Source organism: Schistocerca serialis, unplaced genomic scaffold (genome assembly GCF_023864345.2).
Source record: "Schistocerca serialis cubense isolate TAMUIC-IGC-003099 unplaced genomic scaffold, iqSchSeri2.2 HiC_scaffold_1362, whole genome shotgun sequence".
In the NCBI taxonomy this organism is placed as follows: domain Eukaryota; kingdom Metazoa; phylum Arthropoda; class Insecta; order Orthoptera; family Acrididae; genus Schistocerca; species Schistocerca serialis.
The window spans coordinates 8734421-8761405 of NW_026047583.1; the positions used below are offsets into that span (position 1 = coordinate 8734421).

General features: G+C 45.5%; 1 protein-coding gene across 1 annotated transcript in view; it reads right to left on the reverse strand.

Annotated features, from left to right (window-relative positions):
* Positions 1 to 2523: 2523 nt before the first annotated feature.
* The window catches only part of LOC126440356 (translation initiation factor IF-2-like), a 56083-nt gene continuing 31621 nt past the window's right edge, over positions 2524 to 26985 (reverse strand). The window contains exon 2 of the mRNA XM_050090646.1: positions 2524 to 3069. Coding sequence (XP_049946603.1) covers positions 2524 to 3069 — 546 coding nt within the window. The remainder of the gene's footprint in view (positions 3070 to 26985) is intronic.

The window sequence follows — 26985 nt, forward strand, 5'->3', positions numbered from 1 at the left end:
CATGCATCAGCATGGCTTTAGAAAGCATCGCTCCTGGGAAACTCAACTCGCCCTTTTTTCACATGATATCTTGCGAACCATGGATGAAGGGTATCAGACAGATGCCATATTCCTTGACTTCCGGAAAGCGTTTGACTCGGTGCCCCACTGCAGACTCCTAACTAAGGTACGAGCATATGGGATTGGTTCTCAAGTACGTGAGTGGCTCGAAGACTTCTTAAGTAATACGATAGAACCCAGTACGTTGTCCTCGATGGTGAATGTTCATCGGAGGTGAGGGTATCATCTGGAGTGCCCGAGGGAAGTGTGGTAGGTCCGCTGTTGTTTTCTATTTACATAAATGGTCTTTTGGGTAGGGTGGATAGCAATGTGCGACTGTTTGTTGATGATGCTGTGATGTACGGGAAGGTGTTGTCATTGAGTGACTGTAGGAGGATACAAGATGACTTGGACAGGATTTGTGATTGGTGTAAAGAATGGCAGCTAACTCTAAATATAGATAAATGTAAGTTAATGCAGATGAATATGAAAAAGAATCCCGTAATGTTTGAATACTCCATTAGTAGTGTAGCGCTGGACGCAGTCACCTCGATTAAATATTTGGGCGTAACATTGCGGATCGATATGAAGTGGGACAAGCATGTAATGGCAGTCGTGGGGAAGGCGGATAGTCGCCTTCGGTTCATTGGTAGAATTTTGGGAAGATGTGGTTCATCTCTAAAGGAGATCGCTTATAAAACACTAATCGACCTATTGTTGAGTATTGCTCCAGCGTTTGCGATCCCTATCAGGTCGGATTGAGAGAGAACATAGAAGCAATTCAGAGACGGGCTGCTAGACTTGTTACTGGTAGGTTTGATCATCACGCGAGTGTTGCGGAAATGCTTGAGGAACTCGGGTGCGAGTCTCTAGAGGAAAGGAGGCGTTCTTTTCGTGAATCGCTGCTCAGGAAATTTAGAGAACCAGCATTTGAGGCTGACTGCAGTACAATTTTACTGCCGCCAACTTACATTTCGCGGAAAGACCACAAAGATAGGATAAGAGAGATTAGGGCTCGTACAGAAGCATATAGGCAGTCATTTTTCCCTCGTTCTGTTTGGGAGTGGAGCAGGGAGAGAAGATGCTAGTTGTGGTACGAGGTACCCTCCGCCACGCACCGTATGGTGGATTGCGGAGTATGTATGTAGATGTAGATGTAGGCAGTTGGTGACACCATCCGTGTCACCCGCCTTCTTGGGGTTGAGGCGACGGAGCTGCAGATAGACTTCTGCAACCTTGATTTCCTCTATCGTGTCGTCCTCCTCACACGCAGTGAGGAAAACCGGGAGGCGGTCCTGCACTGGGCGGACGTGGTCGGCATCGAACACGTCATCGGCGGGGTGGAAATTTTCCACGTACGTGTCCGCGAGGATGCTGGCTTTCAAATCCGTCTGGCTGACAACTTTTGCACCCACGAAAAGGGGTGGGGGGTTGGGGGGGGGGGGGGAGAATCGCTGGTGACGGCGAAGCCAAGCACTGCCACCTGTCGCCGTTAGGGTGGCCACAAGGCCACAAGGACAGTCACGATTCCGTTGATCATCTATGGCGGCCTGAATCTCGCGCCGCGCCGTGTTGAGGCGGCGCTTCGTCTCGGGCAGCCGCGTCAGTTGCCAGTCCCGAAAGAGGCGATTTGTGTGTGTGACCGCCTCCAAGATGTGCGGCGGGAGATGGCGCGACATTTCTCACGGCCGTCCCGGCCGCCTGTCAATGGCCGCCTCTGCTGCGCCGAGAGTGTGGCGGGTGAAGAAGGCCAACGCTGCGTCGGCTCCTTGTACGTCCGGGTCGGGCGCGCCTTCGAGGCGATCCAAGATCTCGACATCTGGCCCCATCTATGCCGCGGAAGTTGCGGCGGTCGGTCGGCATAGAGGCACCGATCACGTCCATGTCGAAGACCACCGGAAGGTGGTTGGATGACATGGCGCATCTAACAGTTGCAGACGTGATATGCCCGACACCTTTCACTACGGCGACGTGGAGCACGTCAGGCTGGCCGCGATGGGAGAGGACGGTGAGGTCGTAGGGCCCCAGTACTATCGCGTCATGCCGTTGTGTGGCGCAAAGGAGGCGGTGGCCGCTGGCGTTGGTGATGCGGCAGTTCCAATGCGTGTGCTTCGCTTTCAAGTCGACCGCAATGAAGATCTTGGCGCGCAACGCCAGCAGGGCGTCGAAGTCAGCCTCCTGGAGCAGTCCCCTCGGCGGCGTATAGGCCGCAACGAAGGTGATAACCCCCGCCGCAGTGGTGACAGCCACCCCAGTGGCCTCCACTATGGTAAGGGGTGGCAGCTGGACTTCGTCATGTTTGAGGGACGCCTCGACGTAGATGGCCGTCCCGCCACGGTGGGTCAGCCTGTCGGATTCAGGAATGTCTCGCAGACGAGGCAAATGTCAATTGCTTCGTCCCTCAAGAACGCCCTGAATTCCCCTTGCTGGGGTACCGAGCTGTTCGCGTTGAAGGCGCAAACGGTGAAGTCGTGGATGTGACGGTTATCCGTGGCGGGGAGAAGCAGCAACGCCGGCCCGCAGGGCCGTCGTGACCGCGGTGACTAGCACCGGGAGTTGCTTGAGCAGCTGGCTCGACGACCGCAAAAGCGATCGGAGCTCAGCTGCGTCGGGAGCCGAGGGGGCGGCGGGGGCCGCTGGGGCGGTCTCCGCTACGGGGGCGGCTCGTTGCGACCGCTTCGTAGAAGGCGACTGCCGTGGAACATCGGCATCCAGTTCCAGTGGCGGCGCAGCACGAGTTGCCGGCTGCTGCCGCGGCAGAGTGTCGGCGGCAGTCGGTTGCGCAGCGGCAGGGGAAACCCGGCCCCCGCGACGGCGACGCCTGCGTGGGGCAGCATCCCGCGCCTCAGGCGTGGTTGCCGGGGTTGCCACCCGACCGGGCGGAGCCGTGGACGGCGCAGTCGGCTGCTGCCGGTCACCAGCGGCCTGCTGCAGTCGCTGGGTGGAGGAGGCAGACGGTCCCCCCTCGGTGGTGGCAGCAAAGCTGGTGGACGGGTGCACTTTACGAGAAGGAGCAGACACGTCCCGGTGCTGGTTTTGGCCCCGTTTGAAGGCCGAACAGCCTCTGTAACTTTAACGTGCGGCCCGCCGCAGTTGCAGCACGTCGATTTTTCTTCTTGGGAGAGCCCACAGGATTTGCTCTCGTGCCGTCCCGCGCACTTTACGCAGCGGGGCAGCACAGAGCAGTAGCGGGAGACGTGGTCCAGCCTCTGGCACGAGAAACACTGGGCCCTCTTGCCCTTGCCCCGAGCGATTCCACAGCGACCTCGACAAGGCCGACCCGCTGCACCTGGAAAAACTTCCGGTTTTCCAGGTTGTCAACGAGCATAACCTGGTACAGCGGCATGTCTCGGCGAGTTCTAGGGGACTTCATCGGGCCTGCACCTGATGGTAAACCGTGGTCCTCGAGATCCTCTCGGAGGTAGTCCGTGCCAAACTTGAGAGGAAGGTGGCGGAAAACCACCTTCAGAAGTTTGAGTGGCTCGGAAGGGCGCGTGTAGTACGGGAGGCCATCCATCCAGGGGGTGTCCATCACCGGGCGGTACTCTTCATTGGACGTCACTCTCACCTTGTGCAGGTCACGGCCGACAGCCTTGACAGTAGTGGACGTTGCCACCCTCTCAAGTTTCTGCTGGAAATGCTTATAGACGCCGTCCCATTGGACGACGATGGGCGGCGGGGTCGGCGGGTTCTTCTGGGGCGGCGCCAGAGGTGCGTCCCCGTCCCCCGGCGCGTCTACGCTGGCGCCCGCAAACGTGTTGGCGTTCGCCAGCGGCTGCGTTTGCTGCAGCGCAGATGCCGTGGCGGTGCGCCACCTGGGTGGGGCAACAAAGCCGTCCGCATCAGGCTGCCGGCAGGCAGCAGGCGAACGATGGGGTCGCTGCGTCCTAATACCCGCCTAACGGACCCCAAAAGGAACTGTAGATTGGGACAAACTGACAAATGAGCTGTAGCGGAACATGTTTTCAAAGACGGTGTTCAAGAAATAAAATTTCGTGAGACAAACGTGATAGCTAGTACCTTACATTATTATACCCGCATGAATAGAGAGGCTATAGAGATCTACAAGCACGATAATAATTTTAATAAAAAAGAAGAAGGATTAAAACTAGACAAGATATGGCGGTCGACTTTGCACCAACGAAGTGACAATCGATTACCTGTAATCGAGAGAGATGGCACTAGCCGGAGATAGCTTTAAGTCGAAAGCACGTGATGAGTGGTGGTGCTATCTAAGCGCTCTATACAAGCGGGACCTCCAGCAGCCAGCAGCCAGTCGCCGACTCGCCTCGGAAGATGTTGCCCGCACTAGGCAACGAAACGTCAGGAAGGAGATGAAGTTTTATATATGGACCACGGTAATTCAGCCCGGAAGCTTTAATTAATGCAGACGCCGGCCGTGAAAGCTTACATGTTATGATTAATTCCCATTTGATTTACCGAAACATCTCCGTAATACTTGGGTGTTTTTCGTACCTATCGATAACAAATCTAGCAGCGTGCCTCCTAATTGCTTATATGTATTCCTTTAATGTGACCTGGTACGTATCCAAAACACTCCAGCAGTATTCAAAAATACGAATCACTAGTGCCCTATATGCGGTTTCCTTTACAAATGAATCACACTTCCCAAAATTCTCCCAATTAACCGAATTTCTTCATTCATCTTCCCTATCACGCTCCTCAAACAATCATTCTGTGGTGTCACCGCCAGACACCACACTTGCTAGGTGGTAGCCTTTAAATCGGCCGCGGTCCGCTAGTATACGTCGGACCCGCGTGTCACCACTATCAGTGATTGCAGACCGAGCGCCGCTACACGGCAGGTCTAGACAGACTTCCTAGCACCCGCCCCAGTTGTACAGCCGACTTTGCTAGCGATGGTTCACTGACAAATTACGCTCTCATTTGCCGAGACGATAGTTAGCATAGCCTTCAGCTACGTCATTTGCTACGACCTAGCAAGGCGCCATTACCAGCGACTATTGATTGTAATACATGTACCGTCAAAAGCGATGTTCACCAATTATAGATTAAAGTTAAGGATTCCAGAAGCTACGTACCTTTCTTGATAGTATAATTACTTTCCCTGTTCCAGACCTCACGTCAGACTACGTGAGCTTAAACGCGTGCCTTTCGGTCTCCTCTCATTGTGGGTTGGCACTCTGGCCAATCCACAACACATTCCATTTCATGTCGCTTTGTAACTTTACTCCTGTATATTTAAACAATGTGATTGGGTCAAGCAGTACACTACTAATGCTGTATCCGAACACTGCATGTACACTTTCCTTTCACCCGCATTAACTTACATTTTTCCTCATTTAGAGCCAGCTGCCTTCCATCACACTAGCTAGAAATTTTGTCTTATTCATTTTGTATCCTCTTACAATCAATTGACTTCGACAGCTTCTCAGAATCTGTACTAACCTTTACCGTCAAAAAAAAAAAAAAAAAAAAAAAAGGTTCAAACGGCTCTGAGCACTATGGGACTTAACTTCTAAGGTCATCAGTCCCCTAGAACTTAGAACTACTTAAACCTAACTAACCTAAGGGCATCACACACATCCATGCCCGTGGCAGGATTCGAACCCGCGACCGTAGCGGTCGCGCGGTTCCAGACTGTAGCGCCTTTAACCGCTTGGCCACCCCGGCCGGCCCTGTACTGTCGTCACTGCGCATTCCATTTTGGACCCAGAGTGCAACAGCCTCTGCCTCTACATCATTTTCAGAAGTTTGTTGTTAAAAAATCATTAGTCTTTTCCGTCCTTAATCCACCTACTACGTTCATAGTTCTCCAGACCACGATTTACAGTCCGCTTACACTTTCTCCATAAAAACTTCACATCCATCTTACTGGAACTACGTGATGTCATATCACTGACTAAGTGAGATGCTAACGACTGTTTATCTGCTCTTTGTAGCAGAAATACTCTCCTAGCCTTCTTGACTGATTGAATAACTTCCGTAACCATAGTCGTTATGATGTCATCATGATCCCCGTCTCTATACTAACGCTATCGGCAAGGTCCGGCCTGTTTTTACCTACTGGATCTGAGAGACCTCCATCGCGTGTGGTCTGCCGAAGTAGGCGCTCAAGACAGTTTTCAGAAATCATATTCAATAGCCTGAGATTTGGTAGTCTCGGCACACTCTTGACACTGAGGGTTACGGAATATTAAATTCCATAACGATTTCCGAAATGGAATTCTAGCTCCAACTACAATTCCGCGTTCAGAGTCTGTTAATTCCTGTCGCGCAGCCATAATCACGGCGGAAGCCTTTTCATGTGAATCAAGTGACTAAAACTGACAGCTCCGTCAAAGGATTGCCCTTTTATACCCTGTGTATTTGATATTACGGCCATCTGTGTATGTGTACATCGCTACGCCATCTTTGTCACCTCAGTGTAAACGAGTCTGAGGTGAGAATACTTTTTAAATGACTGTAATATGATTTTTATTATTGAACCCAGGACCTGTAGTTGTACAGAAGTAACTGAAACATCGAGAACCAGATGGATCAGCAGAGCACAGTGTGTTGGTAGAAACACCTGAAAACCAGTCCTCCATTTGTTTCATACAGACGTAACATAATTACTACACTGCACATTGTCTTGTATTGAAATGGAGAGCTTTTGTCTTAAAGAGAGAGTTGTAATGGTGGGCTGTACTGATAATATACATTGGTAGCTTAAAATGTTTGTCAAGTTCCGTGTTTTGCTTGCGCTTAGAAAAGTTGTCATATACTTCTTACATTTGTTTTCAGTTTGAATTTAATGTTGGATCATGAAAACATAACCTATTTCCATACATGCAGCGTTTCGTTCTTAATAAAAAAAAAAGCTTAGAAATAAATAAGCAATCAATATGTTGCGGCGGCTCCGGTACTAGTTGACTTTTCCGATATTATCGAGGTATCGAGAGAATTTCCGATATTTGTACTGATACCAAATATCGCATCGCTTCTGGTTCCGAACACCTATAACTGTGAATCAGGGCTGGCCCGAATCACAGTGCCGAATCAACAATAATTTGACGTTCACATTACATTATCCCTACTCCGTTGACACCACGGGGAAGGTTCTGGGACCTGCAAATAAGTCATGAAATTTCATTTTGTGTAATTGTAATACAATGAAATTACTAAACATTGCGGAACAATGCATATTCCAGGCTCACAATGGCGAGTTTATTTATGTCGTGGTCTTTTTAGCCCCACATTGTTATGATGTGTAGTGGCACAGTTGTTAATCACTTTTGGAAGCTATTTCTGTCGTGACGTATTTATGGAAAGCGTAACTGCAGCCTTTGGAATCAGTAACATAACGGCTGCACTCGCTCCACTAGCTACACCAATGCTATACACGAACATTATCACTGCATTTATTTCCTCGAGATGTATATATTTCGGCCGTAACTGTATTGACTGTGGTTATCCTTTAGACGCCTACTAAGTGATTCTGATGGTTTCCCCAGTTTTAGTGAGTGCCTCGAACCATTTTTAATTTATTTATTGCTACGTTGTCAGGACCTGCCCCCTTGAATCTCTATTTCAAATCATTTAACACGCAAGTGGCACAGTACTGCAGCGCAACTAATAGCATTGAGTGCTGTAGATAGCAAGTTCAAACACAGCCACTAACATTGATTTGCTATTAAGTATCTATAAGTTGAGGAAGGTTCTTGAAATGTCTAATGTTCGTGATGTCTATGTATTGCGGAATATTCAATGTATATGTAAATACCAGCATTTTGAAGTAGTCGCTGTTTATATCAACACCAGCGTTCTTCAATGCTTGATGTCTGTATAAGTAGCTACACTCTCCGTCCAGGAGGTCACTTCTGTTGTAGCTCCACGCTGACGTCAGTAATAGAAATTGTTTCACTTCTAAGTGGTCTATTTCGCTGATGACCCTGCCGTCGGATTTGGACTTGACTATGGTTTCGACGTGACAATATTGCAAAAAATTTGTGTTCAAATTGCAGCCGTAAAGTAATCTGCAGCGAAGCGACTTGTTAGTAGAACATCGCTCTGTCATTATTCCGGATTACTAATATGTGGGGTTTTACTAGTCACGCAAGATGCTATCACATCCAGTTTGCAAGTATCGGGACTTACGGACTTCCGGGGAAAAAATGTCTTTGAGACAAGGCTCTAAGAATCGGAACATAAGAAGCACGTAAATTAATATTTTCTTATAACTTATTATGAACAAAGTTTTACACTGATACAGCTACACTTACATGCAAAATATAGGTTTTTTATAGTATATATATATATATATATATATATATATATATATATATATATATATATATATATAAAAAATCAGTCATTACCTTTCACCACAGACAACGCTGTGGCCGATATCCTTCACTGAATGACCGACAGCAGCGGCGTTTCCGTAGAGTTGTCAATGCTGACAGACACGCAACACTGCGTGAAATAACCGCATAAATGAATGTGGGACGCACGACGAGCGTACCCGCTAGGACAATACGGCGAAATTTGGCGTTAATGGGCTATGTGCAGCAGACGACCGAGGCGAGTGCCTTTGTTAATAACACGACATCGCCTACTGTGCCTCTCCTGGGCTCTTGACCGTATGTACACGCATACCAAGTAACAGGCCACGCAACACAGTAACAGGTACATTATTGACCCAGCAGAGGTATACCGATTCTTATATTATTCGTTTCTTGCCCGTTTCTGTCGGTATTGTTATTAAGATAGAACTAATTGTTTTTCCCATTTTCTATTATAATACAATATTTCAAACCAATGCTAATTTTACTAATAAAAACACTCGTTCCTTAAAAAAGGTGTTATTTAAAGACAGTCGGTTTCAACATTGCTGCAATGGCTAATTGATATTTCGATTACTTCCACCCGGTTATTAGTAAAAAAATAAAAGCACCTAATATGACCAAGGCCAAATAAATACCGAAAAATACCCGTATCGGTTTTAGCCAATCAACGAAGCAAATTAGCTTTTTGGAAAAACTTTTACTCATCGGAAAAAAATATAACATCACATATTTCGGATTCGCATGTTTTCTTCGCAATGCAATTATTCTCAAATGATAGGAGGAGATTTATTGGTTAAAAGTACTTCATTATTTCAAACTGTAAGTGTCTCATCACAGCCTGATGATGAAGTGGTTATCTTTTCGCCATTGCCCATATTTATTATGATACTTCAGGTTTGAGTGACTGACTGCCCATTGTTCTAGGAATTTGCTGTGAATTGAGTGTGCGAACTGCGATTGCTAATCTGGAGAAAGCAGGCATTAGCAGATTGAAATTGTAGCCATATTTCGAAAGGCGTATCGCCAGTCGGATATCAGTTGTATTACAGAATGGAACCATTCCTCGTCTGGGGTATTTTACGAAGTCCATTTGCTTTAAAAGATTAAAAATGGGAGAAGCTACAACAAACTTGCGATATCATGTAACGAGAAAACTTGGAATTTAACAGTTCACTCATAGTTTAAAATAAAACCACAAACCAAATCATTTACTGCCTGTGTACACAAAACGCCTTTATCTCATTTTAACAATTGAAAACGGACAAATTAACACGAAAAATAGAGTTCTTCAACCTCAGTTTTCACTCTATAGCGCTGACTGTTTGCAATGCCCAAGTAGTGGTACGATCCGCTATTACAACACGATTTTTGAGCAGAGTTACAAAAATTTCCAATCAATAGGAGAACACTGGGGATTTTTTGTAGTAGTCAACCACGTTTCACTGTTCGAGAAAAGCGGCGAACCGTACATGGACTGAGTCTTTTTCTGTTTGCCTATTAGTTCAATATTTTAATTCTTTGTGTTTTGAAACTGAGAGAGAAAAAAATATTTCAATCTTTGTTCGATTTCCATCCTTATTTACAGAACATAATAGGAACAAAAAACCGAAAATCGGTTATTTCTTAAACCAGTTATTTTGAGTGGTTTTCACAGTCCAGTTAAACTGAACTTGAAAAAAAAAACGATATAACCGAAAACCAGTCGTTTCAGCCATAATCGCCATCGTTACTGTCGGCCTTCTGCCTTTCTTGAATCAAACCCGTACATGGACGCAGTTATCTATGCGGTAGAGAGAGTCCTCGCCAAAGAACTGCAGCAATGAGCCTCGACAATTCATCACAGTGGGTGCTAAGCTTCACAAGGGAAGTACTGTTAACACAAAATAAACAACTCCATTTCGCCAGTTCCTCATCTCCTTCCTTCCAAACTTCACAGACGTTCTCCTGCGTAACTTGCAGGGCTAGCACTCTTGGAAGAAAGTATACTGCGGAGACATTGCTAAGTCACAGCCTGGAGGATGTTTACAGAATGAATTTTCACTCTGCAGCGGAGTGTGCGCCGATATGTAACTTTGTGGCAGGTTAAAACTGTGTGCCTGAACGAGGCTCGAACCTGGGATCTTCGCCCTTCACGCAAAACCGCTCTACCAACTGAGCTACCCAAGTACGAGTCATGACCAATTGTCTCAGGCTCCAGTCTCACTCCAGCACACAGTCTTAACCTGCCAGGAAGTTTCATATCAGCGCACACTCCACCTCAGGGTGAAAATTCATTCCATAAACGAGCTAAACTTGTATTATCATGCGTGGTTATTATTATTATTTATTTGCGTCACCTCTGCCAGCCTCTGACACAAATTTATTCATTCACACACACATGCACCCATGATTCGCATACAGTTTTTGCATTCGTTGTAAACATATTTCTAACATCACGTTGTGCTCCCATTATTGCCATGAGATATCACTCCAACCGCCAGTTCAATACAGAACACGTAGCACTCATGCCTCCAGTCAACTTTTCTGTCGTGTGCCACTTACATCGCATAAGTTATACGGAAGTGACGATATTCAGTTAGTCAACGATGTTCTCTGAAATTTGTTCATAACTCCACGCAGTACCCCGCTAGCAAAATACGCTACGCCACACAAGCTGTCTGACTGTACATACTTAATGCTACCTGTGCGTAGTCGGGCTGGGTCACTGGTGTACGAAGGCAAATCAGAAAGTCTTTGCCCCTATTTTCTATTAGCCAAAGTAAGGTACATACAGGTAATGACAAACATACATCTAAATCTACATACCTTACACTCTTTTTCCACATAGTCTCCACACCGACATATTTTCCCATTGCAGCTCTAAATTTGATGTGCCTCTGCAACAGAATTCGTCTGGCCGATTATGGAACCACCTTCAGATTGCTGTATTGGTTCATGGTTATTTGTGAATCGCTCTCTTGCCAGAAACTTCTTCCGTGGTGCTAAAACGTGGAAATCAGTAGGGGCGAGGTCTGGATTGTATGGTGGGTGGTCCGGAATGGCTGGAGCTTTTTGCCAGTTCTGAGTGCCACATGTAGTCTCGCATTGTCGTGCAGCAGAATCACGTTCACCGCATCGAGGATCCCTCGGCCGTCGCCTGACGGCAGCCCTCGGATGTGACAGTGTGGAACAATAACTGTCGACATTGACGGTTGCACCTTGTGGCGTGAAATCCAGCAGGAGCAGTCCACGGCTAAGTCAAAAGGCCGTTAACATCGCTTTCCCAATAGATGGCGCTGAAAGGAATTTTTTGTCACAGGCGAACCCGGATGTTTCCACAACATGCCCCGCTGCTTGAATTCCGGTATGAAATGCAGTATCCGCATTTTATCGCCAGTAATATGGGGGTCCAGGAAACTTTGACCCTCCTTGGAGTACCATCGCAGATGATTCAGTGAAGACGTCATTCGCTTGCCTTCCATCATCTCGTCCAACTGCTTAGGCTCCCACTGACATGGAACCTTAAGGGACCATAAGGGCCCTTGAACGATGTCGTAAGCACTCCCATACAATATGCCAAGCTCCCGGGAAATGGCCGTGATGTGCACGCACCGATCTGCTTTCAGCATTGCATCCGCGCGGAATTATGGTCATCAGTCAGCGGCGAACGTGGCCTCCACGATCGCCCATTGTGATGAAATGGCCTTTGTCGAACTCACAACACCACCACGACCTCACAGTTCTCAAAGCGAGTCAGTTTTCCCCACATGTGGGCTGCATTTCCCTGTAGATCTCGATGGGTGTTCGTCCCTTGCTCCACAGAAAACGAGTCAAGCTTCGTTGCTCTAACGCCGCGGACGTGTGAACCACAACCGCCCCCTTTAAGAACTCATAGCAGTGTCGTGCGGTGGAGCTACTGAAAGGTAAGGCCGGAACGAACCAAGATGGGTCGAACGCTGGGAATGGATATGTTGACTTCGCATTTACAACCGTAACATGGCTACAAAAAGTAGGGGCTAGGACTTGCTGATTTGGTGTCACACATGTTGTGTCCCCTGCAGCGTTTTTCAATCTGTATCTGAAGGATAATTTCGAGAACCATTGTAGGGATTTTGATACGGTTCTCATTCATAGACAGACTGATTTATTTACGAGGAAGGCTTGTGTCTAAAATTTATTACGACTATGCAGGACAACTCGTCCGGCTGTAGGTACAAGGGGAACTCGCCGTATGTGGTTCTCTGACACAGTGGAAACTTGGTAGGTTGAAAGAGGAGCGAAAATAAAGGGACTCGTACTTCGACATACACTCAATAATTTTCGAGAAAATCACACTCCAGCTTTCGACGCGACTTCATCAGTTCACTCGCGCATCGTATATCCAAGTGAGTACGTAGCGCACTATCTACGTGGAGAGTTTCAAACTTCCACGCCCCGCGTTCAAATGGAGTTATATGTTTTGTTTTTATTTTGTTGTCACGAAAACATGTCACATCAATATTTTTCGTGAGAACGTAAAATAAAGTCGAATTATTGACAAAACAAAAAGGCATTTTAAATCTTATTACAATAGACTGCATCACCCCAACTCTCATATAATCATACATGACTAACAATAATTTAAATTTAAAGACATAAAAATTCTAGTATTTCGACTTTTCTTTGTACTTCACATTTACGATTTAACAGAACCAATGCATCAATGCATTCGTAGCAACATTCCAGGCGAACAAAAATCGGAATTGCACGAGCAACGTGCCAAGGCACATGTACCATAGTCACATTATTTTGTGTGAATCTCATTAGGAAATCAACCTCGGGATCTGGCGATAATTTCGTGGTAAGCCAGGCGTAACGTAGCACTTTCTCTAAAGCTGGTGTCTGCTGTTGATTATGGATCAAAGTGTGTATTTTAATTGCTTCGCTTCCACTTGTGATTTCCCTTTACTGTGCGATGAGAGCAGAGCACTTTCATAATCGGAGAATGTAGTCCTTCAACCGTTAATAAAAGTAAACCTCGCAGGGTTTACGTAACTGTATACACTTTGACGGAATTACTTTCAATGAACATGTCGGTATTCCGAGCAAATCGACAAACAGTCCACCGAATAAGGAAGGATCGTTTTACCCACCCCAAGAGTCAATAACGTAGTGAAGCTGCTACATTTTTACATAAAGTCGAAAAACTTTGTGTAGGAACTGATGATAAGTTTCTTTTGTGAGCTTTCCAGATTTCGTAGCTTTTGCGTACACATTCCGAGGTTCCATTAATTTCTGATGTCATTCAATTAACTGTTTTACTTCTTGATGGACTCTAGGGACCAATTTGTCACTTAGTTCTTCGAGACAACTGAAAACTGTTGGTACCACTTTCACGGAATATTTTAATCCGTGTCAACTGTGATGATAAAATGTACTTTTAGTAAGATTTCAAATCTTTATTTCCTTTGCCATTGCTTCCACTACATTTGACGAAAAACATAGGGACGTCACATATTCCCACAAAAACAAAATAAAAAGAAAGCACAAGACTGGATCTGAACACGGGACGCAAAATCTCGACTCTTTGTCCCTACTCAGTGCTCTACCAACGCCGTTGCAGTTGTGTCACGCGAGTAGCCTGACGAAGAGCACCGAAACTTTGACCGTCACATACTTGGAAGCTATTGCATGCTGAAATAGCCGAAATAGATGCCCCTTTATTTTTATCTTTCCACCATGCTGTCAAGTTTCTACTGTATCAGAGACCGACCAACATCGGCTTTCCCTCGTCAGTGCTACTCGTGCATAATTGGGGCAGGTCGCTGGTATTACACAGCACTAACTCAGCGGCCGCTGCTTCGCTTGCGTCGACTGTATGGCTGGTAGAGGGTCTTTTGCTTTTGTTCTTATTTAATCGAGTTTTTATGTTGTTCACAAACTGCAACACCTTCTAAGCTTTTCACGCTAATGAACGCCACATGAAAATCATCTTTCCCGAATGTACTTCAGCCAAAAAAGCGATTCTGGTAGCTGGAGTCCAAAGTTTTCGTTAATCATGCCTTTTGCGTTTTTGTAGAGATATTTCTATATAGTTTTCATCCCACAACAAGTATTTCTTTATATCTAAACGAGAAGTGAAATATTAACTGTCATAAATTTAGCCTTAAGATATTTTAAAGTAACAAATATTTTCTTAAATATTCTCATCCCTATTTCACTCCCTTAGGGGATGAATTCCCAAAAACTGTGACTTCACCCCCTTAGGTATTCAGTTTCCAAAAACAAAGAAATACGTATTCTCTTATTTGTAACCGAGAAGTCAAACACCAATGTTCGTAGACACAGCTTTAAAAATACTTTAGTAATTCTTTAATAATGATATATTTTCAAAAAAATTCACCTTCTATTTCACCACAATAGGATTAAATTCCCAATAATACTGAAAAATTTATTTCTTTATTTCTTACCGAGAAACCGAATACCAATTTTCGTATCTCTAGCCTCAAAATTGCCTTAACAGCGACATTTTTGAAGAAAACCCTTCATCTGCTGTTTCCCCTCCTTGTGGTCCCGCATAACGTTGGATATGAACCTGCTGATCCTATCAGTTCCATAGCCTCATGACGGTCGAGGGATTCGGAATAGCTCAAACAGCAATTACCTGGAACGATAAGATGCAATTTCGATGAATCATATCGTGATGGTCTCGACGTTCAGCAGCAAAAGAGACATTTCTACTTCTTACACGACGCATAACTCAGTCATCTCAGAAACAAACAACTTGTGAATTCTGTTTGCGAATGAGAAACCCCCTGCGTGCTCGTCAGTTATATTCAGTACTTAGCTGATGTTATTCCCACCTGCGTACGTGCGTTTGTGCTGATATGACGACCGTCTCCAAGAAAAAGCATGCAGTGCACTTCAGCCAGTTTGCCGTTTGTTGCTTGCCACCTTCGTGGTCGAGATCCTGCAGTTTTTAATAGCGACCAGTGTACATTTGTTTCTTCCGTATTAAATTACAACCTACGTGGTAGACTGACATTCATCATTGAATATTATTACGTGCGAAACTAGTAACGTCCTCCCCAAGAGGACGTAGTCGCTTTGCGTTGGCGGTTACGGCTGAGGCTTCTTACCACACCTTCCTCGGCAGTTGCGATCGCAGAAATAATAACTGGCTGGTGACAGCTAGTACACAATATGATTTAAAGTATACTGACACCTGGCTGAAAATGACTTAAAAATTCGTGGCGCCCTCCATCCGTAATGCTGAAATTCAATATGGTGTTGGCTCACCCTTAGCCTTGATGACAGCTTCCACTCTCGCAGGCATACGTTCAGTCTGGTGCTGGATGGTTTCCCGGGGAATGGCAGCCCATTCTTCACGGAGTGCTGCACTCAGAGGAGGTATCGATGTCGGTCGTTGAGGCCTGTCACAAAGTCGGCGTTCCAAAACATCCCGAAAGTGTTTTATAGGATTCAGGTCAGGACTCTGTGCAGACCAGTCCATTACAGGGATGTTGTTGTTGTGTAACCACTCGGCCACAGGCCGTGAAGTATGAACAGGTGCTCGATCGTGTTGAAAGATGCAGTCACCTTCCCCGAATTGTGCTTCAAAAGTGGGAAGCAAGAAGGTGCTTAAAACATCAATGTAGGCCTGTGCTGTAATGGTACCACGCAAAACAACAAGGGTTGCAAGCCCACTCCATGAAAAACACGACCGCACCATAACACCACCGCCTCCGAATTTTACTGTTGGCGCTACAGACGCTAGCAGATGACGTTCACCGGGCATTCGCCATATCCATACCCTGCCATCTGATCGCACTTTGTGTACTGTGATTCGTCACTCCACACAACGTTTTTCCACTGTTCAATCGTCCAATATTTATGCCCCTTACATCAAGCGAGGCGTCGTTTCGCATTTATCGGCGTGACGTGTAGCTTATGAGCAACCGCTCAACAACGAAAACCAAGTTTTCTCACCTCCCGCCTGACTGTCATAGTACTTGCAGTGGATCCTGATGCAGTTTGGAATTCCTGTGTGATGATGTGGTTAGTAGTGTGCCTATTACACATTACGACCGCTTCATCTGTCGGCGGTCTCTGTCAGTTAACAGACGAGGTCGGTCTGTGCGCTTTTGTGCTGTACAAGCCCCTTCACATTTCCACTTCACTATCACGTCGGAAAGAGTGGAGCTAGGGATGTTGTGGAGTGTGGAAATCTCGCTTACAGACATATGACACAAGTGACACCCAATCACCTGACGACGTTCGAAGTCCGTGAGTTCTACGGAGCGCCCCATTCTGCTCTCTCACGATGTGTAATGACTAATGAGATCGCTGATATTGAGTACCTGGCAGTAGGTGGCAGCACAATGCACCTAATATGAAAAACTTATGTTTTGGGGGGTGTCCGGACACTTTTGATCACATAGTGTATGTTGGCTCCGTGAGAAAGGACGCAGGTGGTTTGGGCAATCTCTAAATTGTGCCTTCGTAAAGGACATGACAGATAATGTTTAATACACGAAAAATCAAGTGGTCTGAAATTGGCATAGTACCGGAAGGAAGTAATATTTTTTAAGGTGGCCATCATTTAGAAAGACACTGCAAGAACTCTGGAGTCAGTAGAGGTGGTTAAAAGCAAACACTTTTCTTTTATTTTCTAAATAATTTCTTGGTTTGTGTACTTCAATATTTCGTGTTTATTTACTTATTGAGTATTTTTGTCACTTAGCTGTAAAATAGCATATACATTGTATCTGAAGATTCTCATGTAACACGTAGTATGTTAGTATATTCTATAAAAGTGGTAAAAGATGCTGAAGATGTTTTATACATGAGAGATTGATTCTTTAACTGGTCTGGATTTTTTAGATTGGTGTTGGGTGGGGGAGAGGGATGAAGGGGCGTTACTTGGTTCCTTCTATGAAAAAAGGAAAAGTATCTAGAAACTAAGAGTGTCAAGGGGAATAACCTAAATTACTTGTTGTCGGAGTAGATTACTATGCTTACTGTGGATTGATCCTCTGACGCACAGTCATTCACATCCAGAACTCAGAGAGCACACTACGTGCTAGTGCGCTGCACTACTTTCCCCCATTGCTACGCCACATATTCTTAAATTTAGAATTCGGCATCAAACTAAACGTCACTGCTGCAGTGAATAATTTAATATCTCTTGAAGTAGACGTATTTTAAAGTGTTTGATATAGTGTCTCGGCAGGTTCAAAACAATTTTTACCTTTTGTGTATTTATCTAAACCTTTTATATTACATAAACATATCGACGATTTGATAGATTTGGCTGAGAATAACCTTTCAAATGTGCCACGCTAGTGCGTGAGTGTTATTGGCACTGATTAAATCTTCTCGGGTTTCTGTCCGTGTGGCTTCGTCGGAAGTCCCCAACGTTTCGATGAATTTCCCTCTCTTCATCTTTTGGCGAAATGCAGAGATTGCGTGGGTGTCCCATATATAGAGTATAAAGGGTATTCGTGCACATACTTTTACACGTGGTACCTTAATATCCACGTTCGTCAGCGTGTCGGTTGTTTCTCGTCTGCGTAGAACAGTCCTCTCACAAACACGTCATAAACTTTGCGACCTGATGTTTTCTGCAGGGTCGTAACTGCACCATTGAGTGCACCACGCTTTTCGGTATACAGTGACTATTCTGCGTCCCACCGAGAGAGGTGGCGCAGTGGTTAGCACACTGGACTCGCATTCGGGAGGACGTCGGTTCAATCCCGTCTCCGGCCATCCTGATTTAGGTTTTCCGTGATTTCCCTAAATCGTTTCAGGCAAATGCCGGGATGGTTCCTTTCAAAGGGCACGGCCGATTTCCTTCCCAATCCTTCCCTAACCCGAGCTTGTACTCCGTCTCTAATGACCTCGTTGTCGACGGGACGTTCAACACTAAGCACCACCACCACCACCATATTCTGGGTCCAAGCGTCCACACTTCAAAACCTGACCTGCTACGAAGGGGAAAAAGCATTAATGGCTCGCTCTTGCTACCCATGCTTCGAGGTACTAACCAACCTACGAACGTATCACTTGTAATACGAATAATTTTTAGCCTGCAAATGAGGTAATTACTGATCTAATGTCGCTAAATACACCGTCCTCATTCGGCAACAGAAATATCTGCACGACTATTTATTTGGAAGCAGCTTTAGAACAATCTAATCCTGTTAATGTACTGTGAGAACGTCTCATAATCCTTCAGGATATAGCTTATTAATCAATGTCTGTGCAAAACTATCGTATTTTATTAAACACATTGCCACTAACTAGAGTGGCGAACCATTACTTCAAATTAGAGAAGAACTGATTACCTGTCATCCTTGCACTGCCATGTTCCAGATATTTTCCAAGTATCAAGTCATTTTATCCTTCGCCGTGAATTCTGTAACATATTAGACAGCATTAGATATACATTACTCCATAGACCTATATTCAGGATGTCCTAAAGGATATATAATATCTCAGGAAAACAAGAATACACAATACATATTTACAAGGAAAAAAAATGTAATCTCCCCTCCACATTTCCCAATCGATATGGTGGACAAAGTCGAAAATTTTTAAACGTATTTTCGTTTATGAGGTAATGCCTAACTTTTCACAAAGCATGTAAATATATTATAAACAGGGGTGCAAATAATAGTTCATAGACTATTTTAACTGTTGAAAAAAGTATAAAAAGTGGTATAGCGTGATGTAAAAGATATGTTAAAGAAAGTAATAAATACATAAAAGATTATGATACCAGGAAGATATCGAATTGTTTAGCATATTAAAATGCAAATAATTTATATAGTTGTGCTATCAGTCAATACTGATCATAAGGTGGATATGAAGGGAATGAATGAAATAATTTTGATATTACAAAAATATGTAAGATTTAGAATATTTCTAAAATTGAGTATATGTTTGAACCAGATCTGTAATGTCCAAAAGAATTGTGTGGAATACTTCCACAGTAGAGGTAGGTGACCATTCAGATTTGGCACAATTCTTTATTAAGCATCATGCGCTTAAATATTTTATCGTCAGACTGAAGCTGTGGAATGAACTGTACAAAAAATTAATGACAGAAAATATTCATAAGTGTGTATCTATGTACGTATTCCAGTACATAGATATTCCAAATTGTATCGTACTTACATAAATGACAAATTTTAGTACAAGTTCACGAAAGCGAGCACATGAAATGAATACACTATAAATCTCATGTCATGGAGGCTATTTTTCAGTCCCATCGTCTATCGAATAGAAGCAGTGCCAAACAGTGTGTATGGCGATTGAACTTACAAGAGGTAAACGATGGCCAGTAGGTGGTGCTAGCATTGACTGAAGAATACAAATCAAACGGTAAATTTACTGGTTAGTGTACACTGCGATTAAATACATGTCAGCACCGTGTGATCAAATTTGACAAAAAAATTGTTACCCTTATGGAAGAGATACTCGTACTAACACCATGAAAAGTGCGTCGTTAGGTAACATTGTAAAAAACGTTGCAGAGGTAGTCTTTAGTCAGTAATCAAAACAGAAGACAATTTTAGGCAGTAACTGGTGTGGTACAATGTAAACGTAAAATCAATATGGGCAATAAGTAAGATGTGAGTGTGAAGGAATAAGTTCGCAAGCATCACAAAATAAATATAGATAATTATCACAAAATGACATAACAGAATCATTTAGGTGAGCGAAGTTGGTGGTTACAACTTGAAATGAAAGAAGTGTTACACAATACATGTTTTTTTTTAATATTCTTTAACTTAGTGTTAGATCGTGCAGCTATTATCAGGTTACAACTATCTTACTGAGAAATGGTACATAAGTATGACCAACTTTAATCACTACATTAGTCGAACAAACTATGAATGACGTTCAATGTAACCATTTAGGTAAGCCTAGATGAATGTCAACAATTTGTGTGTGTGTGTGTGTGTGTGTGTGTGTGTGTGTGTGTGTGTGTGTGTGTGTGTGTGTGTGTGTGGTTTGAGGTTTTCTGGCGCTAAACAGCGTGACAACAATTTGAAATGAAATATTACAATTTTCCTTTATTTTATAAGTATATTAAAACATAAAGGTACAATATCAAACATGTATAATAACTCTCTTTAAGCAGATGCATGAGGACGTCCAAAACGTCCTAGAATACGAGTATTGCGACCAAAGATGTAAGGTTAGGATCATTCGGTGACAAAAATGGATGCCTAGGCAATCGTAATAGCGCTCATACTATTTCGGACTTATACGGAATGCGTTGCGAACGTGTATAACAGTATGGGACTGTAGAGCTATACATAACAAAATAAGCTCTTTGAATCGCTAGCGAAACCCGAACTTCCATCTTTCGTTTTTTTTTCTGTATTGTTATTTCAGTCTCTCAGTCCCATTGGGTAGGGGAGGGCTAGTACGGCACAATCCGCCGCTCTTCAGCAGAATGATGCGTTACTAAAAAGATAAAACCTATAAAAGGCGATAAAATGGAAGACATAAGAACATAATAAGGAGAGACAATGGGGGTTAAAATATAGACGTACACAGAGACGTTCATTGTAGGACATCTAAGAAAGTCCACATAAAGATAAAAAAACACAGTTGGCGATTTGTGTAGCACATAAAAATACACTGAAGTCGCACAAACAAGTCAAAAGTTGGCCACAGTATTACAAAACACCAGAACGACGACACTTTAAAACCACAGCACGAGATGAAGTACACATGACAAAGATTAAAAAGTGCCAGGCGGGTTCTGCAGAGGGAGGGGAGGCCTGAGAGGCGGGAAAAGATGGGACAGAAGACGGCAGTGGCGGAAGGGGTCTAGAGAAGGTGGTGGAAAGGGAAGTTGATCGTAGGGCGTACCAAGGGATGGGAAAGGGAGAGAGAAGGCAAGCGAGCAGGGAGTGCAGAGATGCAGAAGAGATGCACTAGAAAGGGAGGGGGCATGAGAGGGAGGAAAAAAAACACTCAGGGGAAGGGAAAAGGAAGAGAATAGGAGCCCTGAGGAAGGGGTGGATGGTGAAGTTAGTGTTCCTAGGAGGAGTAGACATAAGGGCGAAGCTCATCATCTGGGAGGGGTAAGCACTAGAAGGCATGTCGGTAAAGGAGTTTGAGAATGTGGAGATGGAGAGAGGGTGGCACACAACAGTAAAAAGGCACAGCAATGGGCTGTGGGTAGGGAGGATAGGAGACAACAGGGGGTGGTGATGGTCAAGTCTGCGTACAGTGTACATGGTGTGGATGTGTTTGACGAAAAGGATAAGATATGGGATGGGGTTGATGTGATAGATGATATATATGGGAAACGGGAGACTGATATGAAAAGCAGGGCGGAGTTCATGGCGTTCAGGGATTTGGAAGGCTTTATTGAATACGGGTGGGGAGGATATCCAGGTGACGCTGGTATAACAAAGGATGGGTTGGATCAAGTATTCGTAAGTGTGAAGGATAGTAGAAGGATGCAGGCCCCATGTCCAGCAAGTCAAGAGTTTCATAATGTGGAGTCTGTTGTGGTCTTTGTGTTGGAGCATAAGAAGTTGGGGAGTCCAGGTGAGGTGACGGTCGAGGGTGAGCCCTGGGTGCATCATGGTAGGAGCGAGGTGGACAGGGCAACCATAAACGTATTGCAAATATCGTGGTGCCTGAAAGTGCAGGTGGCATGACCCGCGACTTGGAAGGGTTGGTGTGAAGAGCCACTGGCTGCACCAGGCAGTGAACTGGTTGAGGTGGATTTGAAGGGTACGTTGGCACTGTTGAAGGGGAGGATACAGAGCCAGAAATACGGTGTCATCAGAAAATTGGAGGAGGTTAACAGACAGGGGAGGTTTGGGTGTATCTGCAGTATAAAGGAGATAGAGGAGATGGTAAAAGATGGAGCCTTGGGGCATGCTCATGGATGGATAGAATGCATGGGTGTTGGTATTGTGGATAGTGACATAAGAGGGGCGCCAGGAGAGGGAGGAAGCAACAAGACACAAAATTGTTGGGAAGAGTGTAGCTCTGGAGTTTAAGGAGAAGCCCAGGATGCCAGACATGGTCATAGGAGTTCTGGAGGACGAAGGAGACATAGATAGTGGAACAACGGGAGTTATGTTGGAGGGAAAGAATATTTATGAGATTAAATAGCTGGTCATTGGCTGAGGAGGGGGGGTCAGAAGCCACACTGAGTAAGGGGAAGGAGGTGGTACCGGTTAAAGTGGTGATGAATATGACAGGAGAGGATGGACTCAAAGCCCTTACTGAACATGTAGGCGAGGGAGGAGAGACGATAGGAAGAGGTGTAAGAGGGTGGTTTGACAGATCTAGGGAACAGCAGGATATGGAAAGTTTTCCAGTGGAGAGGATGACATTGTCAAGGAAGTAAGGACAGCCAGGAAAGAGGGGTGGGATTTCTTGAGGTGGTGGTAGGTGACACTGTTGTGACCAGGGACAGTATTGCATTTGGAGTGGAGTATGAGTTTTATGTCATTTGCTGTAATGGGAATGTTTATGTATGAGGAGACTAACTGATCCAAATACTGGAAACCATGGGCGAGTGGCAGAATGGAGGTATCAGAGTGCTCGTGGATGGTGGGGAAGAGGGAGTAATCAAAGTGCAGATCGTTGGGAAAGGAGAAGAACTTGGAGAGGTGTGAAGCAGAATGATTAGCCTTACTGAGGTTTTCAGGGAAAGGGTGGTCATCATGGAGAAGGGCATAACGTGAGTCCGGATGGCTACCAGTAAGGTGGTGGAAGGCACGGGAGGAGTTGACAGGAATGCCGGAGTTGAGTCATATTCATGCCTGGTAATAGTCCTGCTGTTTCTTCACTGTACTTGGCAGTGTCAGAGGAGCGTATCTCGGCCACACGTACAGAGGAAGGATTGGTAGAGCCTGTGGGATTCATGGATGAGAAGGACAACCTGTGGAGGAAGATTAGGGCAGAGGGTGGATAAGTTTCTGAGAAACTTGAATCTCTACAGTGTCAGTGATGGTCTACTGAAGAAAGGAAGAGGCATGGGTGATGTAAGCAGGACGGTGGTAGGTAAGTGGGTGGTTTTCGATTTGTGAGGCAATGGATTATTAGTATACCCCCCAGTCGGTTTGGCAGTAGTCATGGACTTGGCAGGGCAGTTGTCAGGGGGCTGGTTTTGGGCAATGTGCTGAGGAGATGGTGAGAACCATGGCGAGATGATCAGTACCAAAGGGGTCGAGGACATCCATGGTGATATGACCAAGGGTGTTGGGGCAAGTGATGACAACACACAGGGTGGAGTTACTTTCGGGATGGGTCATCTGTGAGAGTGGAACAAAATCACCATGGAGGATAGCGAGGAATTGATGCCACCACCAACGGTAGCAGGGTCGAAGCTGTCGATGCTGAGGTATGTGGTAATAACATAGTTTGTGTGGCCAACGTGGGCCATGAATTCATAGGGAAGAGAAGCTGTGGGTCAGTGTAGATAGTGGCACAGGTGGTGATGGGAGGGGGGAGAAGAAATATGCTGAGGATGAGGTGTTTCGCTGTGTCATTGCGCAGGGGTTGTGGCAGGACAAGGATATAGAGATATGCTTCAGGTGGCCAGTAGTGACCCTACCTCTTCTAGCAGAAGGGGATTGTCAGTGCAGCGACGGAGCAGAGGCAGGTGAAGACAACATTATGAGTTTGGAGGAATGTTTCTTTAAGGATGAAGGAATTGACCTGGTGCTGGGACAGGGTATGCATGAAGAGTTATTCGTTGGGAGGGAGGGGGCGAATGTTGATGTATAGGAGATGGTAAGTATGAGGTGTAGGTATTGAAGTGGAAGATGGAACAGATGGCAGGGGAGATCTGCTGGATGGTGGGTGGGTGTTGGTAGGGATGGATATTCTGGAGTATGATGATCAGGAAACAGATGATGTTGTCAGCCATGTGGAATGGGCGGAGGGAGTTGGATTCGATGGGTTGATTGACGGGGCGAATGGGAACTTAGTTTGGGTTTGGTGGGAAGGGCTTTGGCCTTGCGTATGGAGGAGTAGATCACGTGGGATTCGTGGCAGGTGTCGCAGGAAGGAAAGGAGGCGAGGTTAGGACATTGTTTGAGGAAGTGGGAGGCTTCACATTAGGGGCAGGTGGGGGTAGGGCAGGCTTCACAGGTTTGGGTGAGGTGGCCATCATAGATGAGACGGCATTGGCTGAGATAGCATTGAGGAGGAGAATGGAAGAGATGAATGTGGTGGCGATGGTTGAAAATCAGAGCTCCCTGAGTGAGGAGGAATGTATGGAGGAGACTGACTCTGTGAACACATGCTCCAGAAAGGTAGGGCTGGAGTCATTATACATACATCAGGCTGAGCGGATTTCCAGGGCAGGATGGGCATTCAGTTCTATCAACAATTTCACCTTCATTGCCACAGGGCTGAGCTTTGTGATCACAGCAGTGAGGGTTGTGGACGATGAGGGAGATAGGGCTGACACGAAGAGGAGATAAGTAAAGATGTGAGAAACATGTGGGCTAAAGGTGATTTGGGGAGGTTTCTGGAAGAGGTCAGTGTGGAAAAAGAGAGAGGGGGATTGGGTAAGGACAGAGTATCTGTGGGAGACAATCTGAGCAATGGGGGCACTGTGGACATCCTTGCAGATTTCTAATGTGAAGGTGTGGGAATTGAGGAATTCAGGATTGGGCTCGGAAATGATAGATGTATGCAGGGTGGGGGCAGGGGATGCGAGAGGAGGGTTGTTGCCCATGGCAGGGTCACAAGGTAGAGGGGTGGGCAGTGTTATTGTAGAGGAATGGGTGGAGGCAGGGTCAGTACTTGGGAATTTGGGTTTTTCTTTCGGCAGGGATGGCCTGGAAGGAGGGTGAAGGACAGAGAGAGGTGGTGGCAAGCAGAATAGAAATAAGGGGAGACTATGGAGGTTAAAATATACACTGACTTGGAGACATTCATTGAGGGACAGGTAAAAAATTTCGCATAAAGTTAAAAAGAACCAGTTGGCATTTTGTAGAGCACATAAAATACACTGAAGTCACACACACAAGTTAAAAATTGGTCACTCCAGAACGAAAACACTTAAAAAACCACTGTAAGCGATTGGGCACACATAACGAAGGATGGAATCTGTCGGAAGGGATCTGCCAAGGGGGAGGAGGCCTGAGAAGAGGGACAATGAGGGGAGGTGGAAGGGGGAGATGGGCTAGATGGAGTGGGATGAAAAGAAAAAGAGGGGTCAGGGGTGCACCAAGGGGCAGGTGACAGGCAGGATGGGAGATGGGGAGGGAAGGAAAGTCAGCAGGGGACACAGAGACACAGAATGGCAGCTCAGTAAAGGGAGGAGAACCGCTCAGGGGAAGGGGTAAGGAGGGGAGAGGAAGCTCTGTGGAGTAGGAAGGGGGAAGGTAGAGTTAGAGTTGGTAGAGGGGGGGGTAGAGATCAGGGTGATGCTCATCATCTGGAAGGGATAAGTGCTGGACGTTGCATTGGGAAAGGAGGTGGAGGGTGTGGACATGGAGAGAGCGGGTGGGACAAAACAGTAAAGGCGCGGCAACAGATTGAGGGTAAAGAGGATAGGAGGCAACAGGGGATATGGGGGATCGAGTCAGCGGATGATATACACAGTGCGGATGTTTTCAAGGAAAAGGAGAAGGTGTGGGAAGAGAATGAGGTCGCAGAGGATCCATGTGGGGGACAGGAGGTGGATACAAAAGGCAAGCTTGTTGATACCAGTGCCTACCAATTTTAATTGTATATTACAGCACTGAGGATGGTCACTAAGTGACCGAAAATCGATTTTGTGGATAATAAAACAAGAAAAATACGACCAATGTTGATTCTCCTTCCAATTATATCCACTATTTGGTCGTGGTGCACAGAACACTCCATGGAGTCGCCAATCAATTTATTGTATATATCTCACTTTCTTAAACACACATGGCTCTATTCTGATAGCTGGCTGGCTCTGAGCACTATGGGACGTAACAGCTGTGGTCATCAGTCCCCTAGAACTTAGAACTACTTAAACCTAACTAACATAAGGACATCACACACATCCATGCCCGAGGCAGGATTCGAACCTGCGGCCGTAGCAGTCGCGCGGTTCCGGACTGCGCGCCTAGAACCGCGAGACCACCGCGGCCGGCATTCTGATAGCTATTAACGTTTAACTTGAGAGATTACTTCCCACTGACCTGTTGGTATTTAATTAAACATTTAATGAGCACCATGGCGCGTTTTGATCTTAAATACTTTGTAACCTGAGTTGCTATCAATTAAAGACTTAGTAAGCGCTGTGGAGCATGTTCCTTAATTTCATGTATTAATTGGGAGGTTATTAATTGTTTGCTAAGCGCGAAGCGCAATTTTTTCTAAAATTGCAAATATTATTCAAATTGAAACTTCCTGGCAGATTAAAACTGTGTGCCGGACCGAGACTCCAACTCGGGACCTTTGCTTTTCGCGGGCAAGTGCTCTACCAACTGAGCTACCCAAACACGACTCACGCCCCGTCCTCACAGCTTTACTTCTGCCAGTATCTCGTCACCTACCTTCCAAACTTTACAGAAGCTCTCCTGCGAACCCTGCAGCACTAGCACTCCTGAAAGAAAGGATATAGCGGAGACATGGCTTAGCCACACCCTGGGTGATGTTTCAGGAGTGCTAGGTCTGCAGGGTTCGCAGGAGAGCTTCTGTA